This window comes from Miscanthus floridulus, chromosome 18 (genome assembly GCF_019320115.1).
Source record: "Miscanthus floridulus cultivar M001 chromosome 18, ASM1932011v1, whole genome shotgun sequence".
NCBI lineage: Eukaryota > Viridiplantae > Streptophyta > Magnoliopsida > Poales > Poaceae > Miscanthus > Miscanthus floridulus.
In genome coordinates this window covers 109,908,248-109,930,270 of record NC_089597.1, presented here as the reverse complement: position 1 = coordinate 109,930,270, position 22,023 = coordinate 109,908,248, and the positions used below count along the sequence as shown (strand labels likewise).

General features: G+C 43.8%; 2 protein-coding genes across 2 annotated transcripts; one reads left to right on the top strand and one right to left on the bottom strand.

Moving 5' to 3' along the window:
* The first annotated feature begins 1,914 nt into the window (after window positions 1–1,914).
* On the top strand, window positions 1,915–2,547 carry LOC136524360 (uncharacterized). Its single transcript, XM_066517764.1, has one exon. It carries the CDS (start codon window positions 1,915–1,917, stop codon window positions 2,545–2,547), a length of 633 nt encoding a protein of 210 aa, XP_066373861.1.
* An 8,218-nt stretch (window positions 2,548–10,765) lies between these two features.
* On the bottom strand, window positions 10,766–21,125 carry LOC136522371 (uncharacterized). Its single transcript, XM_066516194.1, has 10 exons — window positions 20,646–21,125; window positions 19,897–20,068; window positions 15,945–16,078; window positions 12,982–13,094; window positions 11,923–12,046; window positions 11,626–11,787; window positions 11,378–11,530; window positions 11,182–11,261; window positions 11,015–11,064; window positions 10,766–10,920 (listed from the first exon to the last, which is right to left on the bottom strand). Exons 1-10 carry the CDS (start codon window positions 21,123–21,125, stop codon window positions 10,787–10,789), a joined length of 1,602 nt encoding a protein of 533 aa, XP_066372291.1. The 3' UTR covers window positions 10,766–10,786.
* Between the last annotated feature and the right edge of the window lie 898 nt (window positions 21,126–22,023).

Genomic DNA, 22,023 nt, shown 5'->3' with positions numbered 1-22,023 from the left:
CTGACTCTAGCCCGCCTCTCCAATTAGAAGGCCTGGCCGAGGAGGAACAATGCTCGCTTCTAACTCTGGCCCACCCCTCCGACCGGAAGGCCTGGCTGAGGAGGAACAGCGCTCGCTTCTGACTCTAGCCCGCCTCTTCGACCGGAAGGCCTCGCTTCCAACTCTAGCCCGCCTCTCCGACCGGAAGGCCTGGCCAACAATGCTTCCGACTCTGACCCGCGTCTTCGACCATGGATACACCAAACCTCTGCTTATAGCTCTTCTCCAACTAGCGTAGTCGGAGTCGACTGGGACCAATCGACCGGGGACACTCGCTCGGTGAGGACCAGGAAACAGACAGAGCAAGTAAAATAGGACGCTCAAGTCAACCGCAAAACCAAGGACCATACCCTGTACACTTGCAGGACAGTACCAACAGGACATGCTAGAAGGGTGCCCTGCAACCTTCCAGGCATGTTAGAACCCAAGCAGTGTTGTGGGCGTCGACGATTTACCCTATAGTGTTGTGGGCGCCATCAATTCCCATACCAGGCAAACACGGTAAAAACCCTCCACATGCCTCTGGGCATCGATAGTGTTGTGGGCGTCATTATTTGCCATACAAGGTGAGCACGGTAAAACCTCCCACATGCGTCTGACACAAACAGTGTTATGGGCACCTACCATCATCTTGTACCCGACGGCGTGGGCAACAAGACTTAGTAGCATATGAACTCTCACTCTCTCTCTCTCTCTCACTTGTAAAGGTCGTCCCCTTCATCTATAAAAGGGGATGCGCTCTCTCCCAATAGGGAGATAAATCAGTTCACAACTCAAACAACACACACATGATCTGAATGACCAAGGATCCCAATGAACAATAGACGTTCGAACACTTAGCGCACAGCAGAGCTCCCATCACTCTTGGCCCTTCAGACCGGAGTCCGACCGGACCTCTTGCACCCCCCATCTTTCTCCCTTCCATTTGTAACCCCATAATAGGGATGGACCCACAGGGTATGCTGGGTGGGCCACCGCATACCCTAGGGTCCACTAGTCATAGAGATAGGTAGAAATTTTCATTGTAAAAAAATAAAAAAAGGAAACGATCGGCGCTTTGGCTTTCGTCCTGGACTCTTAGTTCCACGATCTCGCTAGCACCTAGCAGGCGCGGACTCTGCGGATGGAGTAACTGCTGGGTGGCGCTGTGACACATCTTGAATTCTCGATCAAGGACGAGAAGAACTGGAGAAGCCGAGAAGACAACTAGACGGGAGAGTTGGAGATGGCGATGGCCGACGGTGATCCACGGGATTTCCTAGCCGTGAGTCCGCGATGATCTACTCCTGCCTAGCTCCTTTAGGGCGATGTCGCGATGGGAAAGGAGAAGCCACGAGCCCACGACGATCTGGCGAGGTGGCGACGGTGATCTGCTCGGCTCCTCAGGGCGACGCACGAGGTCCAGAGCTCCAGCAAGTTCATCAGCAGTTTCAGCACAAGTCGGTAAGTTCCAAAGTCCAAACATGAGTCAATAACTCAATATCGCATGTGACTATACTATTTGAGTTTCGCACGTTTGGTAATTATAAACTATTTTTCAGAAGAATTGTTGAATGATGAAGAGAAACGGCGACATTCGATCCTTTTTTTGCAAAGCAGCAAAGAAGCCAGTTGCAGCTACTTTGAACCCTACCCCACCTCCGGTTGAAACTGTTGTGGAAGAGCAGAATCGAGAAGATAGAGCAGAAGTTGAAGAAATTGCAGATCCTTCGCCCCCGCTAGCGTTTGCAGAGAAGGGATCAAGATATTCTTAATGCAATCTCACTTGTTAATGTGGCAAAGAGCAGAATGCAACAGTTGAGGTCTGATGGTTGGGATAAATTTCATAAGACGGTCACTTCTTTTTGTATTACACATGGTGTCGAAGTTCCTGCTATGGATGATGCATATGTGCCTTATGGAAAATCAGCAAGGTATGCCCATGCCCGAAACCAAAAAAATGATGACCATTTTAGAAGAGAAGTGTACATTGGTGTCATTGATCAAATTAGTCAAGAGCTTGATAATCGGTTTGATGAGATCAACATGGAGCTACTCTCTTGTATGTCAGCCTTTAGTCCTTCCAAGTCCTTTGCTTCATTTGATGCACAGAAGCTGCGTAGATTGGCTGGATTTTATCCTAATGACTTCTCCAACAACAATTTGGTACAGCTAGAATTGCAACTTGATAATTATATTGATGACATGAAACGAACTGAATGCTTCCAAGGTCTAGACAACATTGTTGATCTCTCAGTTAAGCTTGTTGATACAAATAGGCACAAAGTGTATGATATGGTGTACTCGCTTCTCAAATTGGTATTGCTTTTACCAGTGGCAACTGCGAGCGTTGAAATGGTATTTTCTACATTGGTTATAGTGAAAACAAAATCAAGGAATAAGCTAGGTGATATTGTTCTAGATGATTGTCTACAAACATTTATTGAGCGGGATATTTTCTTTCAAGTTGATGAAGATGATATAATTGAGACATTCATGTCAATGAGAAAGCGACGGATCAACAAGTAATATTGTAAGTCTCTTATATGGCTATATTTTAAAGTATTTTGTATTTCATTTGAACAATTTATATGGTTTTAGAATATGGTTTTACCGAATGAGAATATGGTTTTACCAAATTATATATGGTTTACCGAATTGCATAAGAAATTTTTTTACTGCGCATACCCAGAGGTAAAAACCTAGGTCCGTCACTGCCCCACAACAAACTTCAAGCACCTGGGCTTAGGAACAAAGTCACCGACCGACTCAAACTGGACGTAGGGCACGTTGCCTGAACCAGTATAAATCCTATGTCATTGAGTGCTAGGCCACATCCGATCACAACGTACGGCAAAACTACAAATATTTACATGTTGGTCACTTTCTGCACCGACAGGATCAATCCCAGATTGTGATACCGCCATCGAGTATCTTAAGAAAGTGGAGAGTCAGTTTACTAGCTCTTCAAAGGCTTATACAAGCACTTTGATAAAGAAATTATTCAATGAGAAATACTCTGGTGGAGGTATAAGAGAACACATATTGAAGATGAGCAACACGACATCCAAGCTCAAGCCAATGGATTTGGGGCTCAAAGATGAGTTCTTGATTCATTTGGTTTTTGCTTCCTGGCCAAAGGAATATGAAACTTTTGTTGTTAATTACAACATGCAGCCCGATAAGTGGGATATAGAGAAGCTCATCACAATGTGTGTTCAAGAAGAGGAGAGGCTGAAATCCTTACAGGGTGACTCTGCTAACCTTGTGAAGGACAACAAGAAGAAGAACTTCAATAAGAATGCCAAACCTTAAGGGAAAGCCCCTCAGAATGACCACCGTCCGAAGAACAATAATGCTCAAGTTGAGAAGGATCAGTGTAAATGGTGCAAGAAGCATGGACACTACCAGAGGGACTGTCCAGACTTCCTGAAGAGCCTTCTGAAGAGAGGTGAGGATTTCATTACATTCATAGATGAATCCTTGTATTTAAGTTATGCAAAATCTACTTGGTGGATTGATTCAGGTGCAACTGTTTATGTTGCAAATTCATTATAGGGATTCCGTACGAGGAGGACCCTACAAAGAGGAGAAAGAAGAATTAAAGTTGCAAATAGAGTTGAAGCTGAAGTTGAAGCCATAGGAGATCAATCTCTAGAATTAGATGATGGTTTTAGACTGCAGCTTTCAGACATTCTTTATGTACCCTCTTTGCGAAGAAACTTAATAAGTGTTTCACGTTTAGATGATGATGGATATGATTGCCATTTTGGTAATGGCAAATGTAGGATTGTGATTAATAATAAGTGTGTTGGTCTTGCCTTCCGACAAGACAAGTTTTATTTATTATCACTTTCTAAGAATGTGAATGATGTAAGTACTGAGAATGAGAATGCCTCTTCATCTATGAATGCAACAAATAACCGGAAGAGGGTGCATGATGTATCTTCAAAATTATGGCACTGTCGTTTAGGCCATATTTCGAGGGGGAGAATAGACCGATTGATTAAGAAATCAATTCTTCCGCCTTTAGAATTTTTAGATTTAGAACAATGCATAGATTGCATAAAAGGAAAATACGTTAAGAAAATAAAGAAAGATGCCAACGAAGCGTAGGAATTTTAGAAATAGTTCACATAGACATCTGTGGTCATTTTCCTATGAAAAGTATGGATGGTTATGATTCATTTATAACATTCACAGATGATTATTCTTGTTTTGGCTATATTTATCCAATTAAGGAAAGATCGGAAGCGTTGGATAAATTTAAGATATTTAAGGCTAAAGTAGAAATTCAGCACAACTTAAAGATTAAGGTAGTAAGATCTGACCGTGGGGGAGAGTACTACGGCCGACACACCCCATATGGCCAAGTTCCTGGACCTTTTGCAAGGTTCTTACAGGAAAATGGCATAGTTGCCTAGTATTCTACACTGGGCGAGCCTCAGCAGAATGGAGTAGCTAAAGACGCAACCGTACCTTAATGGATATGGTGAGAAGCATGATAAGTTACTCTACTTTACTGATCAGTTTATGGATGGAGGCGTTGAAAACCGCCATTCATATTCTTAATCGAGTGCCAAGTAAGTCGGTGCCCAAAACACCGTATGAGTTGTGGACAGGAAAGGAACCCTCACTAAACTATTTACGTGTGTGGGGTTGTCCAGCTGAGGCAAAAGTATTTAACCCAAACATAGGGAAGCTGGACTCCAAGACAGTCAGTTGCCATTTCATTAGCTATCCAGAAAAATCAAAATGTTATCGCTTCTATTGTCCTGACAGACAAACGAAGTTTACAGAAACAAGACATGATGTCTTCTTGGAGGAAGATATGATTAGGGGAAGCATGGTAGTGCGAGAAATTAATTTTGAAGAGAAGCGGGTATATGTCCCCACTCCTATGGTTCAGGAGCCATTCTTCATGCTACATGTTGTTGTTGTACCAACAGTGCAAGACACTATAGTAACAGCACCTGTTGTTAGTTCTCCTATGGCAACAACGAATGAACATGAGGAACCTATCCTTCAGGATCCCTAAGAACCCATTGTCACACATGAGGAAGAGCAACAACAGCCTCATATAGAACAAGCGTCATCTAACGAGGCCTCAGAAGGTATCAAAGAGTCAGGAGATCAGCCATTCTTGAAGATTACGAAGTTTATGAATGTGAGGAATTTCAAATGGAGGGTGATCCCACCTTATTTGAAGAAGTCATGAGAAGCGCTCACTCATCAAAGTGGCTTGAAGCCATGGAAGATGAAATGAAATCAATGAAACCAACGGTGTTTGGGACCTAGAAACAATTCCTAAAGGAGCCAAGACAGTAGGCTGTAAATGGGTCTATAAAACTAAACATGACTCCAAAGGGAATATAGAAAGATTTAAAGCGTAACTTGTGGCGAAAGGCTTCACGCAAAGAGAAGGTATAGATTATAATGAGATATTTTCTCTAGTCTTATGTAAGGATTCTTTTAGAATCATAATGGCGCTTGTAGCACATTACAATTTAGAATTACATCGGATGGATGTAAAGACGACATTCCTAAATGGGGATCTGGAGAAAAATGTTTACATGGCACAACCGAAAGGTTTTGTTGTGGAAGGAAAAGAACGCATGGGATGCTGCCTGAAGAAATCCATTTACGGATTAAAACAAGCTTCAAGATAGTGGTATTTGAAGTTTGATAGTACAATAAGAAAGTTTGGGTATCAAGAAAATATAGAGGACAATTGTGTTTATGTAAAGTTCAAGATAGGAAATACATTTTCCTAGTCTTGTATATGGATGATATCTTGCTCGCTAGCAGTGATGTTAATCTACTACTAGAAACAATGAAGTTCTTGTCCTCGAAGTTTGATATGAAGGATCTCAGTGAAGCTTCGTTCGTCCTAGGAATAGAGATTCACCGAGATAGAGAAAATGGGGTTTTAGGATTACCACAAAAGGTATACTTAAAAAAAGTTCTAAAGAAATACAGTATGCAAAATTGTAAGTCTTCACCTGCTCCCATAGTCAAGGGCGATAGATATGGGGAATTTTAATGTCCTAGAAACCAATATGAGATCGATCAAATGAAAGCGGTTCCATATAGTTCAGCTGTCGAAAGTTTACAGTATGCTCAAGTGTGTACTTGCCCTGACTTAGTATTTGTTACCGGGTTACTTGACAGATATCATAGTAATCCAGGAATACAACATTGGAAAATAGTAAAGAAAGTTTTGCGTTACCTGCAAGGTACGAAGCGTCTCATGCTAACATACAGAAGATCTAATTCCTTGCACATAGAGGGGTATACAGATTTTTATTATGCAGGAGATGACAGAAAGTCCACGTCAGGATACATATTCACTCTCACAGGAGGAGCTATATCGTGGAAAAGCTCAAAGCAAACCGTCACTACATCGTCCATAATGTATGTCGAGTTTGTAGCATGTTATGAGGCCACAGGGCAGATGAATTGGCTGAAGAAATTCATGCCCGGGTTGAAAGTGGTAGACGACATACATAAACTACTCAAGTTATACTACGATAATAATATAGCAGTATGTTATGCTCACAACAATAAGTTAAGTGGTGCTGCCAAACACATTAACATAAAGTATTATGTTGTAAAAAATAAAGTCCGGGATCATATAATTAGTCTTGAGAATATAAGAACAGAAAAGATGCTCGCGGATTCGCTTACAAAAGGTTTACCACCCAGCGTGTTCAGAGAATACTTAGCCGGCATGGGTTTAAGGGAAAGCCTATGATTCCTAGACAATAAGGGCCTAGTTGAGAATCTGTTTCAAAATAGAGATGTGCATTGTAGCTGTTTAATCTAATTGTAACTGACCGTGACGATGAGGCACGCTCTATGCACTGATTTGTGATGGAATGTGAAAAGATAAAGTAAGTTGAGTTTAAGTAATAAGATGAGATCAAGGTAGAGATTGTTAGTGGTGATCTCACCAGCTCGGCCCAATGGTCGAGTTGGGCCTTGACCTTGCGCCCTGATCGGGGGCGCCCAACCCTACATGGTTGGTGGGCCCCTGTCACACTACGCTATAAAGAGATGTGGGGTCCGGCGGCTCTCTTCACGAGGTTGACCGAGCTATATTTTCTCACCGAAATCCCTAATCCGATCTAGAGAGGGTGCGCAGCCAGTGACGAGAAGCCGTCACCGTCTTCTCCGCCGGGAAACCGCGCCACTGCTGGACTGCACCACCGGACTCCACAGCAACACCGACATCGTCATGGACGGCTCCAGCTCCTCCGCCAAGCCCTCCGATGGTCGGTAATGTCTCACCTCTCACCCTCTCATCTCTGTTACTCTATTTCTTCATGTACTAGGATGAACTATATCTTTTATCACAAGTAGAAGAGGTTGTACCCGCTAGATCTATACCCAGTTGATCCTACAGTTTCTATCAGTTTTAAGAAGCTCTATATGTGTAGTTATTTTGTCAAACGGTTTATCAAAACAACTCCAGCTCTACCGATAAAGTTGTTTGCTAAAAAAAAAATGGCTTCACTAGTGAAATAGAGCCATGCCAACAGGGCCTATATTTGCGAGCTTCTCGTTAATATGTGTGTGTCTGACAAAACCATGTCCTTGCAGTATGAGGATCATTTTAAATATGAATATTTTGCAGTGTGTATGCGCAGGGGTGAGTATATCGAGTTTACAAGTTTAGAGTATGTTTGGATCGTAAGTGAGATATGTATCCCTACATTTGGGACGCACGAAGAGCTTAGCTCTTCTATTCCTGTTAGTTGAAAGGATTTCTACCTCATCCTTCTCCACGTGACATATAACTGGTTAGTGGAGGTGTCCTAATGCTAGTTTAGAGCTAGCCACACAATATATGCTAACTGAAGCTATTTTATTTATTTATTTATTAAGTCCAGCATGGGATCCGTGGAGCCATGGGCAGGATTGGGCCACCACTGGTGTCAATAATGATCCCATCCTTTGACCTAGAACAGCAAAAAGGGACAAAGTTTAGAACAACGCATGAAGTCATGAACTGCTCAGCTCAGAGATACACCAAAATCCAAATCCACAAATATATTTCTGACAGGATCCGCCGTACATTCTTGCGAGAAATAAACAAGATTAAAACCATTAAATCAATCCCGTTTCATGTGAAGACATAGACACTCCGACAGGCGACAGACCGAGCACTCGGTAGAAAAGGAAAAGGTCGTACACTGTAGCTGTCGTCGGATACGCATAGGATAGTCACAGCAGCTCCGTCCCCGACTCCCCGTGTCGCGGTTTTGTGTCACACCAGACAGGAGATGCGCCGGCGCTGCGGCTGAGCCGCAACCGGCCAGTCAGTGCTGCCTGCCACCTGCGAGTCAGTGGGCCCTGTTCGCTTAGCTTATCATCTATACTTTTTTCAACAAAGAACAGTATTTTTCTCTCACGACAAATCAGCGAATAATATTTTTCAGCCTGTCTTTTCAGCAAAGTGAACAGACTGCGTTGCTGCACAGTTCTGGCCACTAACAGTTGACGCACCAGCAGCTGCATCCACCGTCCAAAATACTCGAGGCTCCAGGAACCGGAGTACCGGACACTCGAGAAATCACAAGCGGAATGGCTAACGTCCGGACATCCAGACGGACGCGCGCGTCCGGACGTCCGCACAACCTGTCTCCATCCGCCTCACTCCGACTCGTACATGCACTCCGCCCTTGACGCTGCACCCGCCGCTTCTCGCATCGGGATGGACGGCCGCGTAGCCTGCCCCCGCCTCGCAAGCGCAATCCCATCCCCCGCTACGCCCCGCTCCTTCCCCTTGACCTCCTCCTCTCTATCCACGTGGGTGGGACCCAGGAGCTGGCCCCCAGCTCGCTGTGCCCAGGTCCATAGGTCCCTAACTCTGCCACGCCCCATCCCCCAGTGCCCGGCCCATGCGCCATCACTCACGGTGCCCCCGTGAAACACTTGATGCAACATACGTCGGACGTAGATGAAATATTTGAAACATACTGCTGCAACATGTGTGTGAAACATATACAACATCTAGATGAAATACTTGCAACATGTGTGTGAAACATATGTAACATCCAGATAAAACACTTGCAACATGTGTGTGACACATATGCAACATGCAGATAAAACAATTGCTGCAACATACGTCTGAAACAGATGAAATATTTTTTCAAAAAGCTTGCAACATACCACTGAAAACACTTGCAAATGTATGCAACATGTGCAACATCCCGATCTACTTTTACAACATGGATATGTATTGCAACATACATCTGAAACACCTAAAACACTTGAAACATACATTTGCAACATAGGGGGGGGAAGGCCAGGGCCGGTCGATTCTGGTCGTCATGGTGGGATCCAGCGGCGAGTGACGGCGCGCGAGCACCACCAGCACCGGCCACGCTCATGGGCGCCCTTGGCTCGACCGGGAAAGACCTAAGACGCCACGGCACTGCGCCCCAGTGGCCATGGCGGGGTCAACAGCGCGCCCGATGGCGATGGGCAAAGGACAGACGGCGAGAGAGAGCGGCGTAGGTGACTTGGACGCAGGTGAGCGGCGTAGCTGACTTGGATGCAGGGCGCGCGGCGTGGCCGGCGATGGGGGGAAGGGCACGGCGCGGCAACCCGACTAGTGCGCGGTGGGGGAAGGGGCGGACGAATGAGCACCCACACTACTTCGAGGCCAAGCGAATAAGCATATGAGGAGTGGGGATTTATTTTTTCTGAGAGAGATAGGGCCCACTCTAGTGGAGCTGTGTATGGACAGGAGTAACGGACGGACGCCCGTGTTGGATCATTATCGAATCACAAGACATTTTTGCCAGATTCATGTGAACAAAACACACTACACACGCAGCTCACAAGAGGCATTCTCCTGAAAATGACTTGGTACCCAACGGTCATACTATGACCGTCCCTACTCTGCAGCGATAGTGTGAGAGACTATGGGCCTGTTTAGATTTCTTGGCTAAACTTTAGTCAAGGGCTAAAGATTAGCCCCCTAAAATGGTGGGCTAAAGATTGGCCTCTTGAGGTGTTTAGATCAACTAGTGATAATGTAACACGTCAAATTTCGTCTCATGTGGAAGGGGAAAGGGCGGCACATGAAGCCTTCCTCTCTCTCTCTCTTCTTTCTCTCTCTGTTTCTCAAACGTTGCAAGAGACTAAAGAGAGAATTCTTATATGCCATTAAAACAATAGCAATCCCTATATGCCAATAAAAATGGCATTTCCTTAACACCACTATTTTAGTTTTTCATTGACCTCTATGTCATTCGGTTTTTCTTAGCTCCTATATTTGGTACAACTTTTCCAACAGTTCCAGAGTTGTTTTTACCAAATTGGTGAAAATGGAATAGCTCCTCAAGTGGAGCTCCTTGAGATCCAATCTCACAAGGGTGGACGTCAGATGTAACTAAAAATATCTGCTTCTCTCAGCTCTCTATCCAAGATCTACTATGAAAAGTTGTTTTATCAAGTGTTTTTTTTTTTTCAAAAAAGCTCCAGCTCCACCAGTGGAGTTGAAGCAAAGAAAGAAAACTGCTATACCAAAAGAGGCCTTACTATTACTCTCACAACCTTTCATTCATGATTCATCCAAGAGTGTTTAAGTTTTACAGATTCTGATGAGAAGTGAAGAACTGAATTGGCTTTTCACCTTTTGTCGTCTACTTGCCACTGTCCCTGTGATCGTCCTGTGCGTTATAAGGAAATTTTATTTTTTATTTTTTTCATAGAACAGATGTTAACTTGTCTTGACTGTAACACAGAAATAGCACCATTAGGATAATTGCGCCATGTCTTGATGATACTGGTCTATCCATCCCTGTATGATCTCAACTTCTTGTCTCCTTTGTTCTATAACCCAGTCTGGATCATCTTTGGTTGCAGATCTAAGGTCCAAATGGTGAGCACCTGACCACAGGGACAAGTAACTACACATAAGTGAACTTTGAAAAATGCCACTGTGATCTTACGACATTTTTCTTCCAGAAATTTTCTTGCTCACCTTTCTCCGTGACAAGGGCAACGATGCTGGACGAGATGTTTTTGAGCACCCTGATTGCAATAGAATAGTAAACCATTACGGGTGTACCCCAGCCAGTTGTTATCTGACAGAATGAAGCTTCATTGACGAATGATCAGACAATGATGAAACGGTCCAGATAGACCTACCCGCCTCGACTCCATGGGTCTCGCATTCCGTTAGAGAAGATGATGTTGCTGCCAAACCTCTTTAGCACCTTATCAATTTTCTGCAGGGTGTTAAGCAACGCAGCATCAGATGAGCAATTTACACATATACCAGCAGCAATTGTGTCCACTGAGGGATTATATGTACACGCACTGAAACTCTAGAAACAACACTTACATATCCACCATATTCAGTGGTGATCCAATGCGGCCTGGGACGAACCCCGAAAGACTGGAAACAGGTATTGGACTTGTCCTCGTAACTGAAGGTGGATGGTGGGAACATGCTCTCGTTTGAGGATGACATCGGCATGATCATCTCTGTGCAAGCCTACACAGGAGTATGTCACAATCTCTGGTTCTCAGTGTTGTCACTAACATTTTACTAGTACTTAGCTTGTGTTTCAGTTTATTGTTTATATATACCTGCCACCACCAGTAACTGAGGTCAAGAGAACTGGGGCTGTCTTCGTCCTCTATATGGTTGCAAGTCTGGTCTCCTGTGTAGTTATAGTACAAGCTCGCCGCTGCAAACACCTTTTCTAGGATGTCCGCATTTGCGGGGAACCCGTCAATGATCTTGCACATCTGGATAGGTTTTCGTAAGAAATAATAACATGTTCAGTACAACAGAAGTACAGCTTTTGTTCATGCAGATGGTTCAGTTTGGCAATTTTGTTGAAATGGGAGAAGTGGTTGCAGAATGTGGTTAAAATGGAGAACCTCCTTGACGGGGTAGGCAGGCAAATTCTCCAGGAAATTGGCCGGTGTTGGATAGTCCAGCATGGCAGTAAGGATGAATGCTCCCTGAAGCCACGCTTGAATTGAACCAGCGTACTTCACAGTCCTGAAAATTGAGTAAAAAAAACAATGCAACAAAGTCAAGTTGTAGCAGACTTATATACGGGTCTATCATCCCATATATGCAGGAAGTGATGGACATATCAATTTTCTCAGGTTACGAATGTGGATTTAAAAACATATATGTAGAATAATTGGCAATTAACATCTATCACAACCAGAAAGAGATTACATAGTATCTATACAAGTATTGTGTTACAATACGAACAAAAGAGAGAGGAAAATATGTAATTTTGATTAGTTATAGCTCTCAAATTTATTCACAAATTTCAAATACTTGTGTCTCTCAAATTACTGGCTCGTGAAGGAGCACGAGTTGCTCTACTAGTTTTTTTATATTAAGTCAAGATGTGTGTTATTCTAGAAAATACAATAGGTCCAGTTGCTATTACTATCAATGTTGCCAAATTAACGGTCATATGCTTATGTATTGTGTTTAAGAATTTTCTAAGATATGTTGTTTTTGCTAGCGCATTTTGTGACGATTAATATAGAGTATACAAAATGAGTCTAATTAGTAGTCACATATTAAAACTGCTCACCACCATTTGGATAATCTCCCTGAGATATAGTATATTGGGTAGTGGTTAGTTATCGACCAACCAGCTAGGATTTTAGCGCTAGTTTGTGCTTGTATTATTTACCCAATTGGGTGGCCGCTAGAAATCTTATAGTTGTTTACAAATGACAAGAGTACAAAAGACACAAATGCTTGCAAGTCATCTCATATATTTTTACCTGACAATGGAATCCAATACTCAAGTTTTACTTGCAGACAAGACTAAGACTAGCAATAGAGCTCTCAACCCCTCACGACAGTCAAGACTATTTTGAGTTTCAAATGAACTTACTTGCAGGCTCTGAACAGTTTACTGAGCTCTCACAATAGTCAAGACTATTTTGAGTTTCAAATGAACTTACTTGCAGGCTCTGAACAGTTTACTGAGCTCAAGGAGCCCCTTGTCATTGGAGCCCCTCTGATGCAGCACATCCCATGTTGCCTTGATCACACTGAAGCAGTTCAAGCTCTCAGACTGCAAAATTAATTGAAAATCACAATCAGTTGATATCTAAGAGAACTAGAGAAGATGGCATTATTTAGCCTGAGATAAAGACTAACCTAGCATTATTACTCAGATAAATATCAGGGCATGTGGTATGTTTTTGTGCGTTATTCACGGATTGAATGTGTCGGGGTCAAGATACCCCGGGTATCTGTGGGCACCGATTAATTAGCCGCTCGGACGGTTCAAGCCAGCAGGAGCCCAACAACAGTGTCCCATTTAAACTACACGGGACGGGCCATATACCAAGACAAGCGGTCCACCACGACCTCTCCATCTCCTCCCACCGCACGCTACACAGCCGCGCTCGACCTCTCCTTCGTCTCGGCCCCCGGGGAGGGACAAGGAGAGATCGGACGCAGTCAAGTACGCCTACCCTGACAGGGACAGGCACGCTCCGCTCACTCTACCAGCACTGAAAGGACAGCCATCTCGGGGAGCAAACGCCATCCCTACGCGCCTCTGCGCAGACAAGACAACACCAACAGATGGTAACGACCGGTACGGCATCCCACCGTCCAAATCCAGCCCGACAAGACGGGCGTATGGCCCCACCCGCTACGGGATAGGGTGCACGACCCCGGCCTTGACTTTCAAGACTGGCCCGGCCACCGGGGACCTCGACCTCGCAATCCAGGGTCGAGGCCCCCTGCATCACGACTAGCAAAGGCGGCCGACGACCCCGAAGTGGCTACCTACTCCCGCACTGTCGCCACAACACCACCAGGAGAACAGGAGACGATGACCAAGGCCACGCCAAGACCACGTCGCACAGGACAGTTGGCGAACCACCACCGTGCCAACAGTGTTGTCACGATCGGCATTGTAGCATCACGTCACGCCACGCCGCGACGTGGGAGCAAAACCACGGTGACCATGATGATGACCATACTTGAAAGTGTGATGACGCCAGGACAAGATAGGCTTGCTTGCAGGCCAAGTTTATTTTCTCCCTCCCTCAGGCTCACGACCACTTGGTCAGGAGAACCCCTCTCTCTATATGTAACCTGGCCCCTGAACTCTATATAAGGGTGGCCAGTCCTCCCTTCTGGGGGGACGAACTCTTGAGACTTCATTCAGGCATTCGTTCACCTCACTCCTCCAACCTCATTCGCTTAGCTTACACATCCCCGTTGTAAGACTTCAGAGCACTTGAACCGAGGAACACGAACTCGAACCATCTATGAGACTGGACTTAGGGCTCCGGCCTGAACCAGTATAATTTCTTGTGTCTTTGAGTGCTACCATCATCTTTCTAGAGCAGCGCGACACACGTATAAATTCACTAGTCGGTTTACAAAACACTGACAGAAATGTTGCACTATAAAAAAAGGTTTCAGAAAACAGAGCCATGATTGAAAGAGGCGAACATTTAGGTGCTCTATAAATGGCCAGGTGGGCCCACGCAAACACCAACCTATGTTAATCATTTATAGAGACGGACTGTCCCTGTAAATGACTATTCTCATAGATGGATTTCCTGGCCTTTAGAAATCAATTATCAATAATAGCACTCTTAAGATGCCTCTATAAATATTTGTTAAAAGGAATTCATAATTTTTTCGTATGAAGTTGGTTGGAGACGAACTTCATACCGAAACTATATACCTTGATGCGACATGCAATTTCGCAATTGATAAGTTTTCAACTTGAAGCTTAATCCATTTTAAGTTCTTAGCTTTTGAAATTTAAAAATTAAAATTTTCAAACAACCTCAAATGTTTACATGGTATATATCAAAATTGTAGTTATCATGATCTAAAAATTTATAGTGGAATTGTTTTTCATTTGAAGTCGTTTAGAGTCCTATATGTTCATTTTTATTTCTTAGATTTTGAAATTATGAATTTAGAGTTCCCAAACAATCTCAGATGTTGACACGGTTAAAGTTATAGTGCTCAACGCGATCCACAACTATATAGTTGACAAGTTTTTTTATTTAAAATCTTTTAGTCCTAAAAATATTTATTTTTAAATTATCAGATTTTGATATAAGATTTTCAAATAATGTCACAAAATTGTAGTGCTCGACTAGATCTAAAACTTTATAGTTGAAACGTTTTTCATTTGATACTAGCTTGCTGAATCCAGGGGAAGGAAAGTTGTAGGCATCAAAGAAGAGCGGTGAGCTTGTTGTGGATGCCACTTCTTGATATCTGACTAGAAGGGGTTGAACTTGAAGCCGAGCGCTAGGTCCTTCTTCCTGACCTACTGCCCCCCTCCACATTAGCGCAACAGAATCATGAACACGAGTGCCACCATCCAGAAGCCATGACACCATTCACCATCCTTGAGTGCTAGGTCAACTCCAGCCCCAACTAGATCTAATAAATGGCTACGCCACCATTGTCGCTGATCCAAGTGGGGACTGAACCCGCATACGAGGACGAAAGTGGTCGATTTGGAGGGCTAGATCTAGAAGGCGACGGGGTGGGTGGTGGGTCTAGTTTGGGGCGGTGGCTCTCGAGATATGGTGGAGGATTCATATAGGGGTGGTGGGTAGAGAGAGAGAGAGAGAGAGAGAGGAGAGAAGGGGATCCGACAGGAGTTGGATGGAGAGGGTGTTATTTAGAGTTTTCCTTGGGCCACTCGAAACAAATGGGTCGTGGGTGTATTTATTAGAGCTGGGCCACTTAAGAGTGTCTCCTTTGAAAATAGATTTATAGAGTTGTGTTTTCCCTTTTGGCCACTAGATGATTTCTAGAGGCGGTAGATTGATTAATATGACCGCCTCTATAAATAAATTTGCTATCTCCTAAAATTGTTTATGCAATAGTAAATTTTATACGATTAAGACAAATTTTGGAACCAAGAGAGTACCTTATAGTCTTGCGAGACAACATCGTCGAAGCTACTCCAAGGTGTTATGTAGTCAAACTGTAGGATTGGTGCAGAGGATGCCAGGGCCCCAATGGTGACATGGGGGTACTTGAGCCTAAACCAAGAAGCTAGCACTACAAACAACAAGCATTCCATCAAGCACGATGTCAATTTAAAATGGATGAGTTTAATTAGCTCACATCCTGTCTATATCACTCTATCCTTTTACATGTTCTGAAAATCATCGAAATTGGAAAATTTTGAATTTACAACAAACCAATTTAATTTGATGCAAATAAGGCTCAATTCTTCCAGCAGGAATAAATTTGAATTTTGAAAATATTTAAAAAAGCATTGACGCAAAATGGTGTGCATGCTTGAGTGCCTTGATTGTTTGAGTGAACCATTGGTGGTATGAATCCCTACAGTAAATTCCAAATCCAAAAGTACAGACTTGCCCTTTATTCATAAGCCATTATGGGCTCAAAACCCCACCCCTCCCATTCTTTCTGGTCTAGCATAAAACCATCATCTCTCCTTCTACTTCATGTCTTCATCCTCCCCATTGGCTGTCTCCTCTTCTCGGTCCGATCCATATGCATCACCCACCACTTTCCACCCTTATTACGGCCCACAACCCATGCTGGCCTACACTACATCACAACCATGCCCACTCTTTAGACCACCCTATTATCCCTTCATTGCCCCCGTCTGCATATATAGCTGTCGCATGGCATCCATGTTTGGTATAGCTACTAATGCATGGACCTAGCAATCAACTTTATATTCCCCATCATGATTTTTTACCTCTGCACAATAGCACTGACCACACAGTCGTTAGGTCTCCTACTCACCTTGTCCCATCTATTGTGACAAGAGCTCCATGTAAGCTTGGGTCTTCACTGAGCCTTCCCAATGGCTCCACACTTTGGCTAAGGCTTGTCACCACCCATACCACCATGCAATAAAATGTCGGTTCTGGCTAAGGCTTGACACCACCCATGCCACCATGCAATAAAATGTCGGTCCTGGGAGAAAATATCTCCACTCAGTGAGCTCGACCATAGCCAGCTATAAATAGGGGCCCTAGATGCATGCATCCCTCTCTTTGCACAAAGCATGAGTAGTAACCATCTCCTATGCTCTCCTCAACCCCCTCCAATGGAACTAAACGCCATCACTTACTATGGATATCCTTCTCTACTCCACACTTTAGCCTAGATAGCTCTAGGCCAATCTCCTTGACCCTTTATCCTCCTTATTCACCTCACATCTTTCCTCCTGGCTCTTGCCCTTCTACTTTGGCCCAATCCCACTTGTCATCTCCCATTGGACTCTAACGCCACTAATAACTACCAGCACAGCACCAACACACTACAGAACCCCTTCCCTCTTTAGTAGCATTCACTACAGCATGTAGACACCCCTAAGCCCCTTAACATAGGCCAAAACCCTCTTCTCCCACGACCTCATATGTGGTGCCACCACCCTTCCTAGCTTAGTTGAGCACGTCATCACTCTAGTCATTAATTTGTAATACCATGCGTCCAAAATATACTTACAACCTAGCTCCTCATGCAGAGTGGCCCTGCATATGTGTAGCATCTCTTACACTTTCGTCTTCATTTTGTGTAAAAGGGTTAATCGATCTAGAGGTGCTACATTTGGAGCGATAAGGACTATAAGATGACAATCACCTTCCTAAACTTCCAAGGTGGTAATAAACCCGCCAACTACAACAACACATGGGCCAGCTATTATAGTCTACTAATGAGGTGGGGCTTAGTACCACCTTGGAAGTTTAAGAGAATAAGGGCCAACTTATAATCCTTGTCGCTCCAAACATAGAATCTCCAAGTTAACCCTTTTACACAAAGCAAGGACGAAAGTGTAAGAGAGGTGCTAAGCGTATGTGGGCCTGTTCCGCATGAGGAGCTAGGTCATAAAGCCGATTTTGGATGCAGGGTGTTACATTGACTATCATCAAGGGCCCCATCACTAGGTTTGCCTCATCGAGCTAGACCAGATGGTGAGGGGTTGGCCATAGTCGAGTACAGACGATGCCTGCGACAAGCATTCTAGTGAGGATGTGGTGGGGTAGGGGCATCAAAATGTCTCTACGTGACTACATCTATGCCACCCGCTGGAATGCCTTTCGAAGCCATCACCTCTCGTCATGTTGCCCTGATCTCTCTCTACATCAACATGACACATAGGCCCCACCGCTCATGCCATTGCCTATTATCCATCGCCACCCTATCAAGCCACCATGCACTTGGTCCATTAGAATATACACACACCCCTTGTCCTCGGCCCATAGCCCATGAGCTATGCTAATTTCACATTCATCCTAGTTGCTTGGTCAAGATTGACTGTATAAACACATTAAGGCCCCCAGTTTGGGTTATGGTGATTAATGAACGCAAGTTAATGTGGTTAAGTATGTTTGTAGGGTTAATGACAAAGAGTTAATCACAATGGAACTTTGGTTTTCTTGGCCCTCGGTGATGGATTAAGTGTATGGCACAAGAATATTCGTGAAGGCTAAGAACAAGGTATTGGAAGTTTGGTTTTCTTGGCCCTTGGTGATGGACTCAGTGTATGGCGCAAGAATATTTGTGAAGGCTAAGAACAAGGTAGTGTCTAAGTGTTGACTTGGTGTTAGGAGCACATAGATATACTGTTAGAGTTTTTGTTTATCTTTGGCCAAACTACTAATGGGGTCAAGATTAGTAGCTTGATCAAAGTTGGAGTTAAGAGCATTTTGAAGCACACATGGGAGGTACTTCGAGCAAAGTTGATCAAAAATGTCTGGAACATATAGATTGTAAGTCAAACATCTCAAAGAAGTTGAATTGTACGAAATTGGACTTTAAAAATATCAAGAATTGAATTTTAAAGTGCACCAAAGCAGGTGACATTGTGCCATACTAAGTGTTAGGATGTGTTACTTACCGAATGATATAGTGAAGGGTCATGTGTGGACCGGTGGATGATCTAGTTGCAATTATTATTTCAATGTGGACATGCTTGTTGGAGTGCACATTATGACTTAGTGACATCTTAGTGCGGTCGACAGATTATCCGACATTATATCGTTGTGCAATGGATAATTCAAGTTGACATGGTTACTAATGTGCACCATGTGATCCACTAGGTACCTTAGTGGCAACAACATATCGTCTGGTGAAGAATATTCAAGAATTTTCAATAGTAGGTCAGTAGCTATTGGAAAAGTAGGAAGAATAAGGTCACCGGGTAATCTGGTGCTCCTCGGTGAGGCACGATGGATTGTCCGGTGATAACTTTCTTTGTAGTCTTTTCCAACATCTAGGAGGGTTTACTCATATAGAGAGGCAATGTGATGAGGTTGAGGGCACTTCTAGTTAAGGAGAGTGCTTAGGAGTGATCTTGGTGTGCATCTTTATGCTCTTCACTTGGAGGCTTATCAAGTGAAGATCAAAACTTATTACTCTTGGAGTTTTCCATCTCTTAGATAGCCAGATGGAGTAGGTGATTGTGTATATGGAGTTGAATGTTCGAAGACTCCTAACTTTGTGCTTGGTTCTAGAGTGGAGAATGTATACTTATAGTGGATCCTCAACTCAAGGGAGCTCAACCCTTAGTGTATGCTCCAATAACATGGATCAGGGGGTACTGGCAACTACTCAATACCACATGAACAATATGGTTCTTTCTTGTCTACCTCTTTCATTCATAAGCATTACATTCATTGCTTCTAGGTGTGCTTGATACATATTGTGTGAATCTTTTGATATACTTGATTGGTCTTAGTGTGATTTAGTAGCTATAGGTTTCATTCTTGGAGAAATTTCTAAGGACTGCATGGTAGTGTGTTGTAACTAAGGACATAGCTTAGTGTGGATCAATGATCTTTTGAGAATAAGATGATAAACACATTAACCATTTGCATGGTTTAGAAATGACTTACTACCACCGTAGGAGCCACCGAAGACGACTACAGGTGCAGTCTCGGCTGAGAGGTTCTGCTTAAGACTAGTGATGAGAATGGCGAAGTCGGCGAGCGCCTGCGTTGACGTCAAGTAGCCCAGTGCCTCTACTGAGTTGTTCCCAAACGGCAACGACTCCCCGTAGAACCGATGCTGGTCATGATAGCAGAAACGGTAACATAAATATGCAAACACAAACAAATCACAGTCGTAACAGAATTGTGATAAATGATAGCTTCTTTGTCTTCAAAATGTATCCGTATTAGATAAAACCAATTCCATCTCGTTTAATTCAACGTTTTAAATCTCTAACGAAAACATTTATCCGAGCCTCTCAAACAGCTAATAGCAGAGCTAAATGCATTGTACATAGATACAAGTTGGTTGACCTATCTCAAATACCTATTAGCGGACTACAATCGGCAGTTATAACCGGAGATTTAAACTTTGTTTTAATTGCGGGAAGCAGCAGGACTGGCAGCCTGGCCAATCGATTTCTCATATCTTGGCCCATGCATGGAGACGAGGAAGACAACAACAATGAGCAATCCGGCAGGTGTCTTGTCAGGTGAGTTGGGCACTGTCTCACCTAGCAAGTACAGTAATATGGTGTCTTGTTGTCTCGTCATGAAACTCGTCATTTTTTTTATTTCGTTATTATGCCAAATAGCAAATATGTATGATCTGTTTTAAGATGATTGTCTTCGACAGCGTGCACAAGTATTTGTACCTCGATGAAGACCAGGAGGGCGCCGAACTTGGGCGCGATATCGAACATGAAGCCTGCGTTGATGGCGATCCGCTCAATGCCAATCTCGCCGCCGGTGTACACGAACAGCGGCCCGGTGCTGCCGCCTCTCGGCCTCCGCCAGAAAGTGTCGTTGACGAGGTACTTCTGATAGAATACCGTCGACGCGTTAGGCGTGAAAGTGAAGTGGTCCAGCTCCTGCGGGAAGTAGTGCTCCGTGAACGGCGGCTCCGCCATGGTGTCGTTGCCATCCCCGGCCGCGGTGACGAGCTTAGTAGCGTCCGGGCTGCTTGCTGCTTGACGCAGACGCTGCTGCCGACGAGCCTGCTGCAGGTGCAGTGGAGTGATTGGCGGGAATGGATTGGGGTTGGAGTGTGCCGGCAGTGCCGCTGCGGTTGGTGCATGTGAGAAGGCTGCAACGAGCAGAAGCAACAAGAACGTGAGCATAGGAGGTGCCGCCATTGTTGTCACTCTCTCCTCACTGCGGCGTTCTCTTTATCATCACTCTTGGTGTGATATATAGTACTAACAAGGTGCACGAACAAGGAGGTCACGAGTCACGACGAGGCTGCAGGCGCGTTGTTAATTTCTGCCGATTAGCCTTGTTGATGTCGTATGATGACTGGGCGTCTGGTCCGATGACCTGGTGACACAAGCAAAGTTTTGAAATTTGTCGATGGCTTTGCCCATGATCCTGCCTAGTGGCACACAGCATAGAGCTGCCTCGTAGAGGGTTCATTTCTTCCTCCTCCCCACATATCCCCTCCTTTTCCTCTCAAATGCCGGGGGTACTTTATTGCGCCGCATAGCTTGAAGCCGGTTCATGAACTGTAACTAGCTAGTTTCATATTTTTCTAATTCAAGATAAAATATGAAAATTTTGGAATCAAAGCAAATTTTTATTAGTTTAGATAGAAAATATAAAACCATTTATGAAACGAGCCAAATGACTAAATTTGTTTGGTTTCAATAGTTGATGGGTATCCATCCGGTTTTGTAGTTTAGGATTAAAAATTAGGCCGATGCGCAACTTAAGGTTGAAAATGTACTTTAGATATCCACTCCTATAGAAATAATTTTTTCACACTACACTTCAACAAGAATATATAACAACAATAAACACAGAAGAATCAACAATCATATAGGTTAAATGATAGAGAAAGAGTATTTACTTATTGCAAAATGATAATAAAACTCAAACAATAACAATAAGATCTTATGACATAAGGGCCGAAAGAAAAGCTCCAACAAAGACCATCATTATTGGTACGAAACATGTGTCGCAAACATATGTATATATCTCAACGAGATGTTTACACGTGCCGCTACTCCCATCCCAAAGATGCATCCTCAAAGCTCA